This window comes from Lineus longissimus, chromosome 9, assembly GCF_910592395.1.
Source record: "Lineus longissimus chromosome 9, tnLinLong1.2, whole genome shotgun sequence".
Taxonomy (NCBI): Eukaryota; Metazoa; Nemertea; class Pilidiophora; order Heteronemertea; family Lineidae; genus Lineus; species Lineus longissimus.
Genome location: NC_088316.1, coordinates 5,512,753 through 5,533,131, shown reverse-complemented (window position 1 = coordinate 5,533,131; position 20,379 = coordinate 5,512,753). Strand labels below are relative to the sequence as shown.

General features: G+C 40.8%; 1 protein-coding gene across 1 annotated transcript in view; it reads left to right on the top strand.

Moving 5' to 3' along the window:
• LOC135493763 (major facilitator superfamily domain-containing protein 8-like) overlaps nucleotides 1-20,379 on the top strand; it is a 60,528-nt gene that overhangs the window by 478 nt on the left and 39,671 nt on the right. Inside the window, exons 2-7 of the mRNA XM_064781314.1 lie at nucleotides 6,751-6,943; nucleotides 8,934-9,177; nucleotides 9,883-9,996; nucleotides 10,622-10,819; nucleotides 12,002-12,116; nucleotides 13,601-13,735. Coding sequence (XP_064637384.1) covers nucleotides 6,751-6,943; nucleotides 8,934-9,177; nucleotides 9,883-9,996; nucleotides 10,622-10,819; nucleotides 12,002-12,116; nucleotides 13,601-13,735 — 999 coding nt within the window. The remainder of the gene's footprint in view (nucleotides 1-6,750; nucleotides 6,944-8,933; nucleotides 9,178-9,882; nucleotides 9,997-10,621; nucleotides 10,820-12,001; nucleotides 12,117-13,600; nucleotides 13,736-20,379) is intronic.

Genomic DNA, 20,379 nt, shown 5'->3' with positions numbered 1-20,379 from the left:
TGGGCCGTGAACGGGGATTGTAAACTCGTTCCGTGGCTAAGTCCTTTGCCAGATAGCTAGGCCTACACCGGTACCACTACCACCTTGGGTGGGACCAACAAACCGTCTTTACAATAGATCTTCACGGTAAAAGACTCCAGACAATGGTTCGAACCTGGGCATTGTCTGCGGTCATTGACCGTGAAGATCTATTGTAAAGATGGTTTGTTGACCCAACGCAAGGTGGTACCGGCGTATCTGGCAAAGGGCCTATTGATATCCTACATGTTCAGAGTACTAAGTGATGAAACTTGACCGTCTTGACTCTCCAACTGTGAAATTTGAGTGACTTCAACAGGCAGACAGTGCATGCATAAAATCCAAAAACTATTCTATACCGAGCGTCTTGCTCACAAGTTACTCCTTATGTATCCATACTTCAAATCGGATCACAAATAGTCATTAAAAGCGCACATTTATCCCAAACCACCAAAGAAGCAGTATCGGGCTGCCATAATGGCAAAAAGCTATGTGATTCATGAACACAGCATACAGTGACGTCAATAAACTAGAAGTACCAAAAGAGAGCATGCATTCACTCCATTTTGGAACATCGATGCGTATTCTTTGGTCGTTCGGGATAATATGCGCTTTAAAATCAAAAGATCCACGTAAAAAATGCATTTCGTGATGTTATTTTGTGTGCCTTGTGAATAGTCACTTTTACACCAGGCGGAGGAAGTCACTGCTAGCCAAAATAAACCTAAATATAGGCACAACGAACAAAAGAACATGTGTGCGACCATGTGGTCTTCTGTTTGCTGCTTGTTTAGTGTACACTCCGGACGCAATGGACCGGCCTCGTTCCTCACCCTAACCACTGTGACAAGTGGTGAGCATTCTGGGGGTTCTGCACCGACGACCGCAACGAATTGGCGGGGGAATGCGGTGCCGATAGTTTATCAACTGGCTGGAAGGGGCGCTGTAGTTGGAATAACATTTTGGGATTAATTTTCCAGCCCCACGAATTCCCGCTATTTGTGGCAGTCCACAAGGAGACCAAATAAGGATGACGCGATTGGCTGCCCAGGGAGCCTATTAGTTTGTTGTGGCTAGCAGTGGCTTCCTCTGCCTGGTGTAAGGGCCTCTCTTGGTCCACGTGCGTCATAAAAAATGCATTTGGTGACATCGTCCATGTTGGGACGTTGGACACTAAATAACGTTCTACATTTAGCTAGCCTATGTTTGACGACACCATGATCATCTTCTTATTCCAGTAACATTGCGCAGTAGTGTATTGCCACTTCTGCGTTATATCACCATTTTAAAATGTTATGACACCATTTTAAAATGTTATGGCCTACCGCCATTCGTTGAAAATTTTTTTAAATTTTGATTGTGGAAACACACAGTACTAAATGCAAATTTCAACATTGCCGTTGTGTAGACTGATAAAAAATACTATGAATACCAAGACTAACAAATTTGTATTCACAACAACTGCACTACGGCATTGTGTATTAGGGATTTCTATTTACCCTCTTGACTACCGGTACCGTCCGAACGCGTCTATACCGTATTACCTATCGTAATTATTCAGAATTATGATACCAATTTTCAAAAAATTATATCAATTAGGTTTTTGGTGATAGACCCCAAAAACTACACATTTTCGTGAAGGGAATCGACAGGCGTATCGATTGGAGTTGGTTGCCAGTTCATATCTGTAAATTGGTGATCAATCACCAATATCGATTGATTGATTTTTGTGATTTTCTATATAGACAGGAAAAAAACAGATTTTTTGGCAAAACTTGTCTTCTCTTTATTGTCAATGAACAGTAGATCAAGTAAAAATTTATATATGATCAGTAACTGATCGATGATAATGAATCACTACTTATCGGGATTTTCAACGTCCTATAACATCAACCTTTGCCTCCTCCACCCCAAACTTAGCCCACGAGCTCATATTCAACGTAAAATAATACAATAAAAACGATCCAGAAAGTCATGATACATGCCATGTGCTTCTGAGAGGCTTCCTGATTCAGCGCCAAAAATAATCAAAAGTTTCGCTATCTATACATTTTAGGTCAAACTAGAGGCTCTCATGCCCTTTCATACAACCCATAGCAACTCCATACACCGATCAAATAACGATAGGCTATACCTAATTATGTACAGAAAATAATTAGGCAACGACCGAAAAAACCGTGCAGCGGTAAAAACTTGACTTCAATAGCTACCGACTATTGTTGTCGCCGGTATTCAACTGGTTAACTGGATCACAAGTAATTACGAATGGTGTACCCCTTTAAAGGCCTACGCCGTTCGTTAAAAACATTGAATTTGTAATTGAATTTGAAAATTGTCAACTGTGTAAGTACCTGTCTACACAAAGGCAATGCTTAAATTTATATTTTATTATATACAAATACGTCTATAAATACCAAGTTTCAACAAATTCATATTCATAAGTGCACTGCAGCATTGTGTAATACTAATAGTGGATTTCTATTTTTAAAACTGGACCACAAGTTATGAACGGTGTACTCCTTTAATGTGGAGAGGAAGTTGGTGAATTGTCACAAGTCTGAAACCTAAATCATGAAATAAAATTAAAAATGCTGTTTGCTAACTTATTAAAATAAGTTAGCAAAAATGAAAATGCTGTTTGCTAGAACTTATTAAAATAAGTTAGCAAAAATGAAAATGTTAGCAAACAGCATTTTTCATTTTATTTCATTGACGCAATGGCCTCGTTCCTCACCCTAACCACTGCGACAAGTGGTGAGCGTTCCGGGGGTTCTGTACCGACGACCACAACGAATTGGCGGGTGAATGCGGTGCCCAAATTGATACGTAAAAGTATCAATTTGGGGTCAGCAAACAATGTTGAAGGTATGAATCAGTCTTTCAGGTTCACAAATCTTCCTAATTATGAGAAACAGAGGAAAGTTTTTGGTGCCAGGATAAGCAAACGGGTGATTTTTCTCTGCCAACGACTTTATCAGTGTGTGAATAAGGGTAATTCCAAGGCAAAGCAAGCATTTTGGTGAAAAAAATCACCTATAGTTCATGGGGAAAATGGTGATATTATTTACAGCTCTTTTCAAGGTAAGGTAAGGTTTTGTCCCCACCTTACACTACCAGAAATTGGTACCAAGTGGCAAAAAGCTTTTCAAATCACAGATGAACTGAAAAGTCATGTAATATGAATAACAGGTCATTTCATCCAGCTCTTAGTCTTACATGTACGTACATCTCTGGTTTCTGGCCATTCTGGCTAAGTCACCAGATTTTAGCCCAGGATTATCAGAACAAATTCCTGGAAAGGTCATAGATTTGTCATATGCTCAGCATACAAATACTGGGCCTATACCCATGTCTGTACATTGGCCTTTTAAAGTGCAAAGTGGGTTCAAAACCGGTTCCATTCAAAACCTCATGATCACAACCCAAAAAAACTGCAAATAAAATCACCATTACTTATAAACTGTAGGTGGTTTTTTCTTCAAAATGCTAGCTTGCCCTTGAGATGACCCTTATTCACGCATTGATAAGTGAACTTCGGTTACCGGTACAGGAAAATTCGTCCCCGGAAAATTCGTCCCCGGAAAACTCGTCCCCGCAAATTCGTCCCTGGAAAATTTGTCCCCAAGGAAAATTCGTCCCTGGATAATTCGTCCCCGAGGAAAATTCGTCCCCGGAAAATTCGTCCCCGAGGATAATTCGTCCCCTAGGAAAATTCCTCCCCAGATAATTCGTCCCTGGAAAATTCGTCTCCAAGGATAATTCGTCCCCTAGGAAAATTCGTCCCCAGAAAATTTTTCAAAGTTGAAAGTTTCTGACTTTACTTTCTAAGACTCTTAAGTCTTGTGGAATGGACTGTAGTAATAACTACTACTTTCGACTTTTCTCATTCAGTGTAACATCTCTCTTTACTACCCTACTAGCTAGTTGCCTACCCCACTATTTTCATAGTAAGTAGAGGTAGGCATGCGAAATATTTTATTTGATTGCCATGTTGAAAATGCTATTGCGTTTTCTTTTCTTTTGCCATCTTATCAACTGAACAGTGATTTCGGTGAATGTTTAAATTTTTTTGAAACATCTAGGAAAACCTACTCTTCCGTGAATTGGACCTTCTTTCCACAATTCCGCACCACGATTCAGTAAATGTCGGACTTGTTATTCTCCCAAAAACCAAACTATGAAGGTTGAGTTATCCAAGCATCTTGTACACAATTTTACATTAATTGCCAATATTAAAACAATGCTTCAAAAATTGAGAAAAGCAGGTCTGAAGTTTAGAAGAAGATCTTTTCTTAATTGCACCCAGTAAAAACTGGGGATTAAGATAAAACACTTCCATGATGCAATTAACAAGAATTAGTCTGTGCACTCTAAATATACAATTGTCCCTTAATTGCCATTCAAAACATTGAATTATCACCTTAATAAAGGAGATTGTTTATTAGTGTCCTTTATTCAACTGCTCATTTAATGTTTTGGAGCTATTTATTGGCAATTAAAGGACAATTGGATAATTTTAGACCGACTCCTTTGTTCCCAGTCCACAAGAAGCCATTTTCTTATTAATTGCATCATGGAAGTGTTATCTGCATATCCAGTTTTAACTGGGTGCAATTAAGAAGAGGTCTTCTAAAATTCCCACAAAAAGTCCAGACGTATTAAACAGAGACAAGGTTCTTCTCAACCTTTGGTTTCTTGGCTCTAAGTCTAATTGCTTGCTCAAAGTGTCAGGTGGTATTATAACAACCCTCAGTGTGGGAAGTTCCGCATTCTCTTCAAAGTGACCGATGCTGATACAACTGGAATCATGGCTGAATTTATAACATCCGAGCGAGGAAAGATAAGCTGGTGTACAACGGTTACGTATACACAAGACAGAAACTGCTGGCAGGAAACCGCACTTCGTGGATTTGCGAACAGAGATCCAAATGTAAAGCCAGAGTAACGACAGATGGTCTACGTGTAGTAAAGGCCATGAATCATCATACACATGCTCCAAACCGACCTGCTGTCCAAGCGCAGAGGGTGCAGCAGCAGATAAAGGCACGTGTCCAAACCACACAAGAGACAATCCAGCAGGTCTTGACAGAGAATGTTGGTAACCTTGGTGAAGGGGCTGCTGTGCTGCTACCGAATATTGCCAATATGAGGAGAGTTCTGCGAATGTAACGACAAACGGCGGCGCAATCTGAACCCCAGCCACAAAATGCCATGAACATGGAGTTTCCTGAACGGTATACTCGAACTCTTCGAGGAGAATTGTGCCTGCAGTTCGATAGTGGAGTCGGCGATCCAAGTGATATTTTGTACGCAAAGGAATCTGGAACTTTTGGCGTATTGTGAACATTGGTTTGCTGATGGCACTTTTAAAACAGTTCCGCTCATCTTCTTCCAGTTGTTCACCATCCATGTCTTGCTGAATGACTCTGTGACTGCATGTATTTATGCGTTGCTACCAAACAAAACTCAGGAGACCTACGCTCGGCTTTTCACCACCATAAGACAATTAATTCCCAATGCAAATCCAGAAACATTTTTGATGGACGTGGAAAGGGCAGCTTCAAATGCAGCTTCAGAAATCTTTCCTAATGTGGATATCAAATACTGCTTTTACCACTTGTCCCAAGCAGTATGGAGGAAGATTCAGGAACAAGGTCTTGCCGTGGATTACCGTGAGGATGACGAGTTCGCGCTTAATCTGAGAATGCTGACTGCACTGGCTTTTGTCCCAGTCGATGATGTCATTGAAAGTTATGAAGCCTTGCAACCACATATTCCAAATGCTGCTGAACCAGTTGTACGATATTTCGAATCAACTTACATTGGAGAGAGAAGACGCCAGGGACGTAGAAATCCAATGTATCATATCTCCAAGTGGAACGTGTATGATAGAACTGTCGAAAACCTTCTGAGAACCAACAATGCCATCGAGGGCTGGCATCGCGGTTTCCAGTCGAATGTCGCAGCCTTCCACCCAAACATCTGGAAATTAATTGATGTGATTCGCCGTGAACAAAGTCTTAATGAGTTGAAGATTACAAAAATTCTTGGTGGACATCATACCAGCAATACAATGCCTTTTCCACGCCTGAGTCGTATCAAAGCAATTCAATATGTACATCATCAAGTCATTGATGCAAGTTTCTAATGGAAATCTATTACAGGCCCTATTGTCCGCATGTTCATCAGGCCATATCATGCTACAAAAATGTAACTTATATAAACAGTAGTGAGAAGGTTCATTATCACCGCCCGAAAAAATTTAAAAAGTAGGCCGAACATTTGGCGTGCGAAATCCCCTTTAAAAGAAAACGTTGGGTTGGTATCATAGTGGGTAGAACCTGTCTATTGTAGGACACTACCAATTCTGTCATGAGTTCATGTAGGTGTCCTGGTTTAAGAGGTCAAATCGAATAGAAAGGCACAGTGAGTCGTGTACCTTTTCATGGCTCTTAAGGAGGTAGGTCGCACCGGAAAAACAAATAACTGAGATGAAACAACAACCGATATAGCAATAAAATCTCACAAGATCCATCCCATTGTGCTTTTGTTGTGACTTCATTTGCGAGCTGTGTTCGTCTGCTACATGTGGCCTCATACGTCATCAGCTCTTGGTATTGTTGTTATGAAGTTCGGACGAGTCCAGAAGAGATGCATGACTCACTGCGCCATCTACAGGGATGTATCAGAAGTCAAGTTCCTCATTTAAAGAAAGATTCCTTTCTTTTTCAGGTCAACTAATTTGACTAGCGGCAGTTATGGAGGCAGTACAAATGGTTCAGTTGGTGTCCCAAGCACTGTCGTTGAGCCGCCCAATGTCTACAGAAGTCGTTGGAACTCTATCCGTGTCATGTACCTCACCATGTTCCTCTCAAGTGTCAGCTTTACTTTGTGTGCTGCATCAATATGGCCGTACTTGCTCCAGGTTTGTGACGGTAGAGTTGGTTCAAAGTTAGAAAAAGTGATTGCTAATTTGTGTCATTGACTGTGACACGCAATTGTGACTTTGCATTTGAAGTGGTCCTCCTCTAAAGCCTCATTAAAGAGGTCCAGTTGTGACTCAAGTCTTTATTTAGACTAGCTGAACGTAGTAAAAATAGCTAAATTGGTGATACCTCTTTTCATTGACTGGAGTCAGTAATGTACTAATGTTATGCAATGTTGTAATACCCAGATACCCAGCTCACATAATCAACTACCTGAGGGGAACTCAAAACTGCTAATATTTTTCAATGGAAGCTTCTTCCTGCCTTAGTTTTTAACCGGGCCGTTCAAAACTCCCCATTTTTAGCTCACCTCTTAGCAGAGGTGAGCTTATCCCATACCGTGGCGTCCGTCGTCTGTCGTCGTCGTCGTCGTCGTCCGTCGTCCGTTAGCAGGGCACGTTTCGTAACTGTTAGAGCTATTGAGTTGAAACTTGGTACACATGTACCCTTATGTAATGACACCTTGGAGACCAAGTTTCGGTCCGATTCGTTTCATGGTTTGGCCACCAGGGGGCCAAACGTTAAAAGTGAAAATATGCAATATCTCCCTTAATAGTAGTCGGGAAATTTTGAAAAAAATATGGTAGGTACTTCTAGCAAAGGTGCATCATATATCCTCCGGGTTTTTGATTTGACCTCCTTTTCAAGGTCACAGAGGTCAAATGGTGTAAATTGGCCGTTAGGATGTTACGATGGCACGTTTCTAAACTGCAATGACTATTGATACCAAATTTGGTACACATTTACCCCTTAGTCAGATGATCTCAGGGACCGAAGTTTGGTCCAATATGATTCACCACTTGACCACCAGGGGGCAAAATCCAAAAACCTTAAAAATGTGATTATTCCTTAACTTCTTGCCCGATTGCCACCAATTTGATATCATGGGTACATCTAACCACCATACAGTATATGTCACACAGGTTTATAATTTGACCTTCTTGTCAAGGTCACAGAGGTCAAATGGCGTAAATTCGCCGTCAGGCCGTAACTATGGCACATTTCTTAACTGCAATGACTATTGATCACAAATTAAGTACACATGTACCCCTTGGTCAGGTGATCTCAGGTACCGAAGTTTGGTGCGATCTGATTTGCCGTTTGGCCTCCAGGGAGGGGGCCAAATCCTAAATTCTTCAAAATGCCATTATTCCTAGTAATTACTTGCCTGATTGGCACTAATTTTATATCATAGGTACATCTAATTCTAACAACCATTCAATGTGTCACCCGGGTCTTCTTTGATTTGACCTACTTTTCAAGGTCACAGAGGTCGAATGTACTGTAAATTGGCCATTTTGGGGAAATTGTAATTGCTTGGACCTACATCAAACCTAACACTACATGACACAATACCATGCTCTTTATCCATCTTTCCTCCACATGAGGTGAGCACAATGGCCCTGGCCATTTCATTTATAAGCGTTTCGAAACAGGTTTCCTTTAATGCTATTATGTATGTGATCAGCAACAGCAAAACCAGGCGCATGTTGCCCTGAGCTGAACAGCTTGAGACAGACTGGTTGTTCATTTCACTGTTGTCTGCTTTTCTTAAAATCTGGGTGCACAAATTTCTTCCATGATCTCCTGGCGTGATTTAGGCTCAAATCTTCTGTGCGACATGCGCCTTGTTTTGATGAGACAGGTCACATATAGAGGTCATGTTTTCACATTCGATGCCAGGTGGTGACCATTGGTTTCGACATGTCGATTTTTGACATGACTCGGCTCCACCACCTTGCTAAATACCGCTGTATATTTCTGCAAATAGAATTTTATCCTCTTACTTCTTCCGGAGACAAAGACGTGATATTTTCACAGATGAATAAATAATGAATAAAGTATATTACAGAAAGTGGCTTTGCAGTATTTCAACAACAAATTCAATTTCAAGCAGTTTGGTTTCAAAATCCCTCTTCCTTATTTCAGATGGACCGCACTGCCAATGCATCCTTCCTTGGATGGGTCATTGCATCATACAGTCTCGGACAACTGGTTTCTTCCATCTTCTTTGGAAGTCTGGCAAATGCTCTCAAGAGGAGCACCCTCCCCTTAATTCTGACCTTGATTCTAAACGTGGCTGGGTACGCACTCTACGCTTACATAGAAGACATTTCCTCCGATAGGAAATATTATCTTATAGTGTCGCGGATACTGCTTGGGATGAGTGCAGGTAAGTCGGCAAACATCATCATTACTGGCGTTGTAACCCTATTGGACTTTTGCCTGAGGTATGGAGTCCACTATAGGCTACTATCTACCTGTGTGAAACCATTTACTTGTGCTGACATAGGCACTCGGGTACAAGCGCAAGGCCCTATTTTGTGATAGCCAGCAGTGTTAGCAACTGGGCTGCTATGAGGCTCATGTTCTCGGTGCAATTGAAAAAGTGTTACCTAATCAGGGGTGTATTGTATGCGCCGGTCACCGATCCAAAGGTTGACCGTGCTCAATATTGCTTAACTTCCACTCTGGGGCCAACGCGCGGGGGTTTGTGTGGAGGGCCAGACAAGTTGACATGAAAGGGGTACTTCATTCGTTCACATGTACATGTACTTGCTGTTGAGCCAACAATATATTCCTAAATGCCAGGCTTGCCAATGGTCAGTGATTATGCTTGCAGCATGCATGCATCTGTATACAATTGTTGTGGCATGTGTGATGTGTCCCCGATTGCTGCTTGTAATTTTAGCCTATGTGTTGACTCATGTCATATGAGCATACTACAAGTTAGGTGTATTGTTTAATTCTCATCGAAAATCTTCCAAGAACAGCAAGTTTTCTCTGGTGCAAGTGGTGTGTGTCATTTTCATGGAAACAGCCACCTAAAACAAACCTTTACCCGCTAATTTTCCAATGCAAATGCACTTTTTTTCAGGAAATGTAGCTGTTGTTCGATCTTACATTGCTGCTGCCACTACTCTAAAGGAAAGGACAGGGGCGTTTGCTAATGCCAGTGCTGCTCAGGCTTTAGGATTTATCATTGGACCAGGTAGGTATAATGCAGGCAGTGTTGAATTGAATAACTTTTGACTGTCTGGAAACTACAGCCTGTGTATCACATTTTAAGGATAAGCTATCCAGCCCTCTTCCTGGTGCTGCATTAATCTGTCTTTCTTTAGACTTCTATCTGCAGTGAGTATGAATGAATAAATGAAATTCAAATTTATACACTGCAAAATAAAAAATTACTCTAATGCAAACAGGTGGGTTTGTAGCCCGCATCTGAAAATGGCAACAGTCCTTGCATCTTGAATGTCATCACCAAGGTAATTCAAAAGCCTTAATACTGTTGGACTTGGAAGCTCATGCCACTATACCTCTCCAAGCGATACCTGGGGATCCGCAAGTAACGTTTATCCTTTGACCGCCCAGGGTCATAGGATGGGGGAGCTCAGATATGTTAGCAGGGACAAGTATGTAGAGCAGTAGCATTGTCTTGAATTTGATACCTCTAGAGGGCACGGTCTTGAAATGGCCCATGGTGGTTATAGGGTGATGAGAAACCGTAACTTTGATGAGAGAGTTTTCTTTCTCCTGTGTTGCACAACAGGTTTTTAGTCTGTTTTTGTTTCCACTTCGGCAGTTAATGATTTTGCGTATTTCTTTTCTCATAGCGCTGCAAGCTGCATTCAGCCCGATCGGCTACCCTGGTGTCGTCGATCTGCCTGGTCTCCATCTCAACCTGTATACAACTCCCGCTTGGCTTGGATTGCTGCTGTCCATCTTCAACATCTTTGCAGTAGCTTGTTATTTTACTGAACATAAAGTATACGACGATGAAACGTCTGCTCGACATGATAAAAATATTCAAGGTAATTAGGACACTTTCTTTTCCGGTAACCGGTTGTTCAAAGCCTGGTTAATTTAGTGGCTACTAAGTTTTAACGACCGCTACTCAACTTAGCGGATCCGGTGGGGTTCCTCTAAAACTTTGCAGCAGCCTGTGACAAAACCCTTGAGGTATCGCTAACTTAGCGGTGGCATAGCGGCCTCTAAGCCTAATGGAGCTAACTTGGCGGCCTGCTAAGATAACGGTGGTTTAGCGACCGCCAAACCAGATAGCAGAGCTTTGAACAACCCGGCAACACCTTGTGGAATCGGCAACACCTCTCGTAGGGCCTTCCACCTCTCTGAGGGCCTTCCATCTAACCATCTCACAGCCAACCTGCTCTCTGTGTGCATCCAGCTTCAGGGTAAAGACAACTTCTAAGCAAGGCCCCCTAGTGTGGACCGCAGGCCCAATTTACAGCTTCCTCGCCCTGACCAGGCTATGCCTAGTCACCCAAGGAGCTACGTTCAGACTTGAAATCGATGAAGCATCTCTGTCTTTAGTGTTTAAAGCAAGGGTTGGGATGTGTGCTTTGATTTCTCCCAAACCCGCAACTTTTTTCATTTAACATGCCAAAGAAGCAGCAGTTTAAAAGCCTGAACATGGCTCCCAGAGACTCAGAGTCCCATGTGGAAGCTGCATGTTGGATGTACAGTCCATACATGGGCCGCTCAAGTTAGTTTTACTTGGCGAGGTTGTTGCTGGTTCCACAGGGTGTTCCTGCAAAATAATAAAATAAAAGTGAAAACATGTGGCTCTGTTATGAATTAATCACTGGTTTATCATACATGTACATGTATCAGTGAGGTCAGGGGTCAAGTGTGGTCCGAGAGCTGACCTTGACTAGATGTTTACAGGTGTACCAGGAAGGGTTTTTGGGGAGAGCTACCCCAAGCCCTTTATATGCCTTTCGCTACTGTGAGAGATGAAATATAAAGCTTCTTTGTGGCATCTTATTAGACAGGACTTGGTAGTTATCTTTTAGGCCCAAACAGCCTAGGAATACATCATCAGCTAAGACTTTAGATCCTGAAGAAAATGCAAGGATTGACTGTATCACAGTGTCATTTCTGATGTCAATGAATGTCCTGAATAAGACTCATAATCTCTTTGGATTTCAAAACGTTTTGTGCTGAAACTTACTTCGATCACATACACCTTGCAGGTCCCCTGGTGTCACATCGGCTTGGTCATGAGGAACGACGACCAGACTATGTTGCAGTGGTGGCAAATATCTTCATCTTCTTCTGTATACTCGTTGTGTTCACAATGTTTGAGACGTAAGTATACCAACATATCATCATCATCATCATCATCATCATCTTTCGGTTTTTTAACCGTTTTCCGTTTTTTCACTGCTTCGTACTTAAATTTCTCGCGCGATGTGGCAATCACACGCATATTCATAATGTCAGTTTTCATTTCGCTTTATTGGTTCCTCCATTTTTATCACTCCCCTAATTTCTGTTGTTCAAACTCCCTTGTTTAGGCCAGAGTCCTCTATTAAAACATGTGTACATTACGTGTACATTGTTGTGCATAGGTTTTGGTAAAAAAAGTACTTATTGGACCAATCAATCTGCACAAAATTTTATATGTGTCAAGAAGAACCCTTTGCCAATAGCATAATAAAGTTTTAAAAAATTCCAATACCGATTGCCTGAGAAAAAAAGATTTCCGTACACCATATCCATCAAAACGTCACTGGCGCATTGATATGGCCCTGTCAAAGTACAAGTTCTAAACTGACCAGTGAGACCACATTTTCTTAATTATATTATCAAAAAGCATATTTCTGTGATGGCCTGACTCTGTAGATTAAGAATCAACCACAGATTGAGAATTAATTCCACTTTGGTCCATCCCAGCCATGTATTTACCACAACTTGACATTTTGATAAGCTCTATGTGACTGTGCCACACTTCCGGTCGTGGATGAATACAGGTCTCTGCCCTTTAGTTCATTTTTTTTTTTTGTTCCTCACTCCAACTCTATATACACTATTTACATCTAAGTCCACTGTAGCTCAAGCACCCTCAATAGCGGTAGATGGAGGGGTCCCCATTAAACCATCTATCCAACCCTCTTTTAAAACTGTCCACCGTCTCGCTAATCACTAAACTCTCTGGAAGCCTGTTCCAATCATTTATTGTTCTGGGTATCAGTGCATTAGCCCTAATGTTTGTAATTACCCGCGGTTTTCTCAGCTTGAAGATATGTCCCCTTGTTTCTCCCTCCTATATCATTTGTTATAATTCAGCTGTCATTTTCTCTGTGACTTATTCGTATCCCTGAGGAAAGATGGTACCCTACCTGCGTAATCGATCCATAGGATCGCTTGTCCGCAGGTAAAACTGGTAATTGTTGTGTTTGATAAAACTGATCCCAGGTTGCAGTGATCACTGATTCGTGTTGCACGAACCTGCGATCACTGTCACAAACGCGAGATTTTTGTTGCATGTGACCATGATCGCAGGTTGCAGCGACGAAAATCACCTTAATGTTTGCTAATTTCCAAGGCTCGAGGTTAACGCCGAAAAGTGTCTTTTGAAGCATGAAACTTTGCCCTGGACCCTAAAATTCTTAACTTAGAAACTGTTACAGGACTCCTGAGATTTTGTCAAGACTTGAGTTTGACTCCTGAGTTGGAAAGTGTAGCTCGAGCCCTGTATTTCATGTCCTTCTGTTTTCACATGAAAAAGCTTTTATTGGGAACTTTGAAATTTTGAGGTATATCATTTTACATTTTTTTCATAATTGCAGTATTGGTACCCCATTCGCTATGGACATGTTCACCTGGACCCGGGAACAAGCAACTTTATACTGTGGCATCATCTTGGCTGCAGGAGCTGTCCTCTCCTTTATTGTCTTCATATTCTTAAAGGAGATCACAAAACGGTAAGTTAAAGTTAAAATTCAAAGGGGGACTAATAGGTAGGAGCTGGGGCCAGATGGGTGGTCTCTATTAAAGGTGGCACAGAGAATGATTAGTTAAAGAATAATTAGATTTGAGCTGCACTTCTCTTCATTACTTACCACAGTGAGAATTGAAAACGACCCAGAAACTTCTGAGTGGATATGAGGTCACACATGGCTACTATGGGCCTATTTATGTTTGGCTGGCAATTCCCACCAAAAATCGCTTCGATATAATTGCTTGGATGTAATTTCTACATAGAAATTTGGTCATTTGCAATTTATCTTGCTGGTGTTTCAGAAGCCAACTGTATATCGAACGATTTTAAAGCCTATCTACTGACACTTTGAGGAATTGGGTCAGTTTGACTATTGATCATAGTGTTCTTTTTGCAAGCCTCAATGTGCTGTGTGATAGCAGAGACACCTGTCAGTGACATTGTGAACCTTAATCTGGCCCACCTAGCTCCTGTCTATAGTCTCCCGTTATAGGACTTGTCCAAGCGAATGGCTGATGGCCGTCACTATTGAATATGAAGAACTCTCTTTTCAGGACACCCATTGCCTTGAAACTGACTAATCTTTCTTTGATAGAAAGGTGACTTGATTATAAAAGAGGAAATGACCAATTCTGTACCAAGATTGTGTGTCCTTTTAAGAAAGGATATCCTGGTCTATGGAGTTGTCCACTTTGCTTGGTCAGTTGCAGTTGCAGGCTTCTATATGTGTAGAGGTTTATTTTCTGAGGAAATCAGGGGTTAATGATTACCTCTCTCTGGCCCTGCTACAAACCCCTGAGATATTTCCCCTCACAGGCAAATAAGCGAATATTAACCTCTGATTTTCTTGGGATGTCATTTCACCAGCACATGGTGATGGAGACTGTCACTAATGGAGAGGTCATTTATCAATGCAAACTTTGAGTTTGAAGTCATAAATTTTGTGACAGCCAACATAAAATGTGTTACCTCACCTTTAATTAACTTGGATTAAGAAATGTATTTTGTTTTTGTTTTTATTTTTATTTTATATTTATAAATAATATTTACATAAATTGACATTGTTTTCAAATTTACATATTAACATATTTACAGAAGACTCATTTTGCTTGCATTTGGTTGAAATCAAGGTGTTGTGAGCCTGTCAGTACTACTTTGAGGACTTTGAATCGGCACCGCAGAAAAAATTTTCCAGATACAAAATCTCAAAATTTAGTTCGAATGATGCAAGGCAAAGGCCAATTCTGGGCCATGATGCCTAAATCATGATTTGATTTGATTAGGCTCAGCACAAGAGTCTAAAGCCACAGTTGAAATACTGAGTCTGTGTATAGCACCAATGTTTTTTCACACTCTAAGGTGCCATTGTCAAGGTATATCCAGTTACATGATGATTTTGATTTGGTTTTTTTGCTGATCAGTGTCAGTCTAAAATATTAGCCTACATGTACAACTGGATATCTTTAGCACAATACAATGACCACTGTGTTTTAGAGGTCTGTATTAAGTGAATAGCACCAACAAATATCGTCTCTTATAAACAACATGCTATTGTTTGAGAAATATCCAATTTACCTCCTAATTAGCATTTTAAAATTTCCGTTGTCGATGAGTTTGATTAGATATTTTTCAAACAAACAAGATTGCCATTATGTTCAAATCTCGAGTCGTGAGTTGAATTGTTCATTGTTCAGAGAACAAGGCGGCGGGATAATGGCTTCCTCGACTTCTTCCTGTCACATGACTTGGCTTTGGAACGGTAGAATTTCAAATCATCGGAGAAGTCCTTGTGTAACATTGGCATGTAAGTCTGCGGCACACATTTCCCAAGGCAATGCTCGTAAAAATTCTTATAGCCGCCCTCCATAACGTATACTTCAGAATAATGAAGATGAGGATAATTGTCCTTGTTCATTTCACGATCCTGGTTCCTCAAGAAACGTGCAAGTTTTGGTCCTCGTTCTGATGAAAACTCGCAATGGAAGATGAGCACAAGACATTTCTCCACATCGGTTGTTCGTTGCAACCTTGCTACAAATTCACTTGTGATCTCGTCCTTGGTGTACAGGTTCTCAGCATTTTCGATATGGCCGCCTTCATATTCGTACGGATATCGGCAATCGATGATTTTATACTCAACAGATTCGTCATGTTCCCCTGCGAGTAACTGTCCTACGGTATCCACTGTGACGTATTTCAGATCTTGATGTTTGCCACTCACACAGGGCAGTGAGCATGCTTGGGAAAAGTCACCAGTGAGATTGTCCTCATCAGCGCAACGATTCAACACAGATTTGATGTGAGCCTCGTTTGTAAGTCTAGGAGCGTTGTCTGCATGTCCCAAAGCACTGAAGTCCATTGAGATGCTTTCATTCAAAGTTGAAATGTCAGTCGAATCAGTATCAAATTTGCAACGTTTTGACTGTGAGCTCAAAGCTGCCTGTTTTCGTTTGTTCAAAGATGGCCTTTTGCAAAGCGTGAACGAACTGTCCTCATCAGCATCGAATTTTGATGCTAGTGATTTCCGTAGACGTTGTCCAAATGACGGCGATGATGAGGGAGTTGCAGATAGCGATAGATTGAGTCCCTTGAATTCCGTTACATATGAAGCATTGGAGCTGCTGGTAGAAACATTCTCAAGACTGAAGTCCTTCAACACGTAATCATCCTCTGATTGTGGCGATCCAAAGGAAAGTGCACGACCAACAGGATTATCACAGCTGGTTCGTGATAACTCTGCATACGGAGTCCTCAATTTGAAATCAACAGGAGAACTACTTGCTTTCGGTGAGTCGACTTTGAGTCCAAGGATATCAGAGAAGGTGAAGGAGTCATCAAACTGGACATCACTGCCAAGTCCACTGTCCCTGGAGTCCTCACCATCAGGTGACACATGACTGACAGTGTCTTCCGCTGCAGACGTGACTTTATAAGAGAAATCCATTGTAGTTTGTAAGATGTGAGATGCTCGGTCTGATGTTGGAGACGGTGTGTCTGCCGGTCTGTCTGGACAATATTTATAGGTACTTGGAAATCCTGTCTCACTTCAATGGGGTTTGAATCAATCAATGATACCCCTGTGGTGTCCTTCAGAGGTTTTATACAAAGTCAAAGACAGCTTGTGTGATCTTCAAGTCACAAACCTTCCTGAACCTTTGACAAATTTCCTGGCACTGTTTTATGATACAAAGATTAATCAGCTTGGAAGGGTCAGTTGATGCCTCTGACCCTGTGCCCTCCTAGGAGCTGTTTATTGGTTGGCTTGGTCCTACAGGAACCATCCCTAGCTTGGGGAACCCCAACCCTAGGCAGCTAAACCTCACCCTTCATTCACATGCTGATGGCCCAATCAATGAATAATTGTAAATCAAAAACACCAATTAACCCATTCTTAATCAATCACAACATAAACAGATTAATATACTTCATTACTGTTTTTTCTAACATGATCATTCCAATTGCCTTTTTAGGCCCTACTAATTAGGCCTGTTGAGTTATGATGGTAGCTAGACCTGTGGTTCAGCCCATTTAGGCTTGGATCCCACATCAAAACATTCATTGTTCTTCATCAAATCATCTGACATGTCGATGGAGATTATTGATCAGAGATCACTATTTTTTACAGCATTTGATCAAAAATCAACAGCATTTTATAGTCAGAGTCAAAAGATGACAGAGATATCATAAAAGTTTGATGAAAATGAAAAGTGACATCGCTGTGTTAATTTTCTGAAAGGGTTTGCACTAATTGCAAATTTTGATAATAAGAAAATGCTTCACTTTTGGTTAAAGTGATAAAAGTTTGTGATATTCATACATGATAATGATGACTGTAGACCGTGAAATTTTCACAGAGCCAAAAGTTGATGTATTTTCTCTTGTTTATTTGGTTGCACTCTCAATTCTATATTTCCTCTTTAAACTGGCTAAGTATACTGTGAAGATGCTATCCAGCAGTGATGCTGTGTATTCCAGTTGAAGGGCCACTGTACAAGCATTACAAAAGGCCTATTTTTATTGGTAATAGGGCTGTGTGAAACACACCCACCAAAACCAGTAAAATAAGGTTGACGGAGTTGTGTCGGTTTTGTAAATTGAAATTGAAAAAGGGATTTAAAAAATGTGGTATCCTGTTTTACTAGTATGACACTGAAGTCAGACAGACAAGCCTGCTTGCATGTTTTCTTCAAGTTATCATCTTGATGAAGTGTTTAAGAAACACTGTCTACTTTAATTTCATTTAATTCAAGTGTGAAAATATCTAACTGAGGGGTATGATAGGTTGCCCCAAGCTCATGCCCATGCTGGAATGTCATGGTAAGGTCATCACCCAACCTCACTCTACAAGCAAGCCAAGATGTTCTATTGTAATTAGAATCAGGCCTTAATGAAAAGTTTAGAAACATGGCAATGACTGAGACATGTAAAAATCAAACTCTGTACGAGGTGAATATGTTGGAGTGGAAGCCTTGGTTTTGCCCAAGCCCTCACATTGAGCTAAGGGTGTAGTGATCTCCGATGGTCATCCACTAAAACTCCACTCTACCAGTTGTCAGACTGAGGAGTCATACATGAACAGCAAATTGTATTAAATAATGTTGTGGTTATGCAGCAGAGGTGCATCTTAAACACTTTCTGGACATAAATACACAGGACATGTTGCTGGAGGATGACTTAAATATTGTCATTATCATTATGATTTTAACATATTTTTATGGTATACTGACCTACATGAAGGCCTATACAGTATTAAAAAAACACCCCACAGTCTGGACCCAACTTTTACAGTGTACAAGAAGATACAATCTGAATAGAGTTGTCCACTTTGCTTGGTCAGTTGCAGTTGCAGGCATCTATATGTGTAGAGGTTTATTTTCTGAAGAAATCAGGGGTTAATGATTGCCTCTCTCTGGCCCTGCTACAAACCTCTGAGACATTTACCCTCACTGGTAAATAAGCGAATATTAACCTCTGATTTTCTCGGGATGTCATTTCACCAGCACATGGTGATGGAGACTGTCACTAATGGAGAGGTCATTTATCAATGCAAACTTTGAAGTCATTAACTCTTTCACTGCCAATAACGTTTTAAAACGTTTTTGAAAATAGGTCGCTAAATTGCCAATAACGTTTCAAAACGTTATTTCAGTGTTTCCATCTACTCATCAAAAAGTTAACCAAACTATTGATTCCACATTGATTTAAACCTCCCGCCATGTCCACATTTATGGAGGTAGTCCAGCGAAACTGCTGAATATACCGAAAATCAATCACCCCAGTTCCATCAAACTCAACTTGATCCATGGAATATCGCAAAACGATTTTCAAAATTCGGATCATTTCGATGACTTTGAAATCGTCCCACCTTTCCACCCTTGACCTCTTCACTGAACTTTCCCTTTCCATGTGGAGACCATCAAATTTGCTGTCAAGCAAATTTCACAAGTCTAGTGATCTAAGTAGTAGTAACAATGACTCAGGTGATGGTGGGCAGGGGGCGCAGCCTGCTGCAGGTGGGAATCAAGCTGCACGTGGCCGAGGGCGCCAAAGAGGGCCCCAGCTCCTGCCACAAAAAAGTGGTAAAAATGACAAAAAAGCTGGCAAGATGGGGGAATAACTTTAAAATAGGGCTGGCAGTGAAAGAGTTAATTTTGTGACAGCCAACATAAAATGTGTTACCTCACCTTTAAATAACTTGGATTAAGAAATGTATTTTGTTTTTATTTTTATTTTGTATTTATAAATAATATTTACATAAATTGACATTGTTTTCAAATTTACATATTTACATATTTACAGAAGACTCATTTTGCTTGCATGTGGCTGAAATCAAGGTTTTGTGAGCCTGTCCGTACTACTTTGAGGACTTTGAATCGGCACCGTAGAACAAATTTTCCAGACACAAAATCTGTAAATTTTATTCAAATGATGCAAGGCAAAGGCCAATTCTTGGCCATGATGCCTGAATGATGATTTGATTTGATCAGGCTCAGCACAAGAGTCTAAAGCTACAGTTGAAATACTGAGTCTGTGTTATAGCACCAATGTTTTTCACACTCTAAGATCCCATTGTCAAGGGATATCCAGTTACACATGATGATTTTGATTTAGTTTTTTTGCTGATCAGTGTCAGTCTAAAATATTAGCCTACATGTACAACTGGATATGTTTAGCACAATACAATGACCACTGTGTTTTAGAGGTCTGTATTAAGTAAATAGCACCAACAAATATCGTCTCTTATAAACAACATGCCCATGTTTGAGAAATATCCAACAAACAAGATTGCCATTATGTTCAAATCTCGAGTCGTGAGTTGAATTGTTCATTGTTCAGAGAACAAGGCGACGGGATAATGGCTTCCTCGACTTCTTCCTGTCACATGACTTGGCTTTGGAACGGTAGAATTTCAAATCATCGGAGAAGTCCTTGTGTAACATTGGCATGTAAGTGTGCGGCACACATTTCTCAAGGCAATGCTCGTAAAAATTCTTATAGCCGCCCTCCATAACGTACATCAGGATAATGAAGATGAGGATAATTGTCCTTGTTCATTTCACGATCCTGGTTCCTCAAGAAACATGCGAGTTTTGGTCCTCGTTCTGATGAAAACTCGCAATGGAAGAT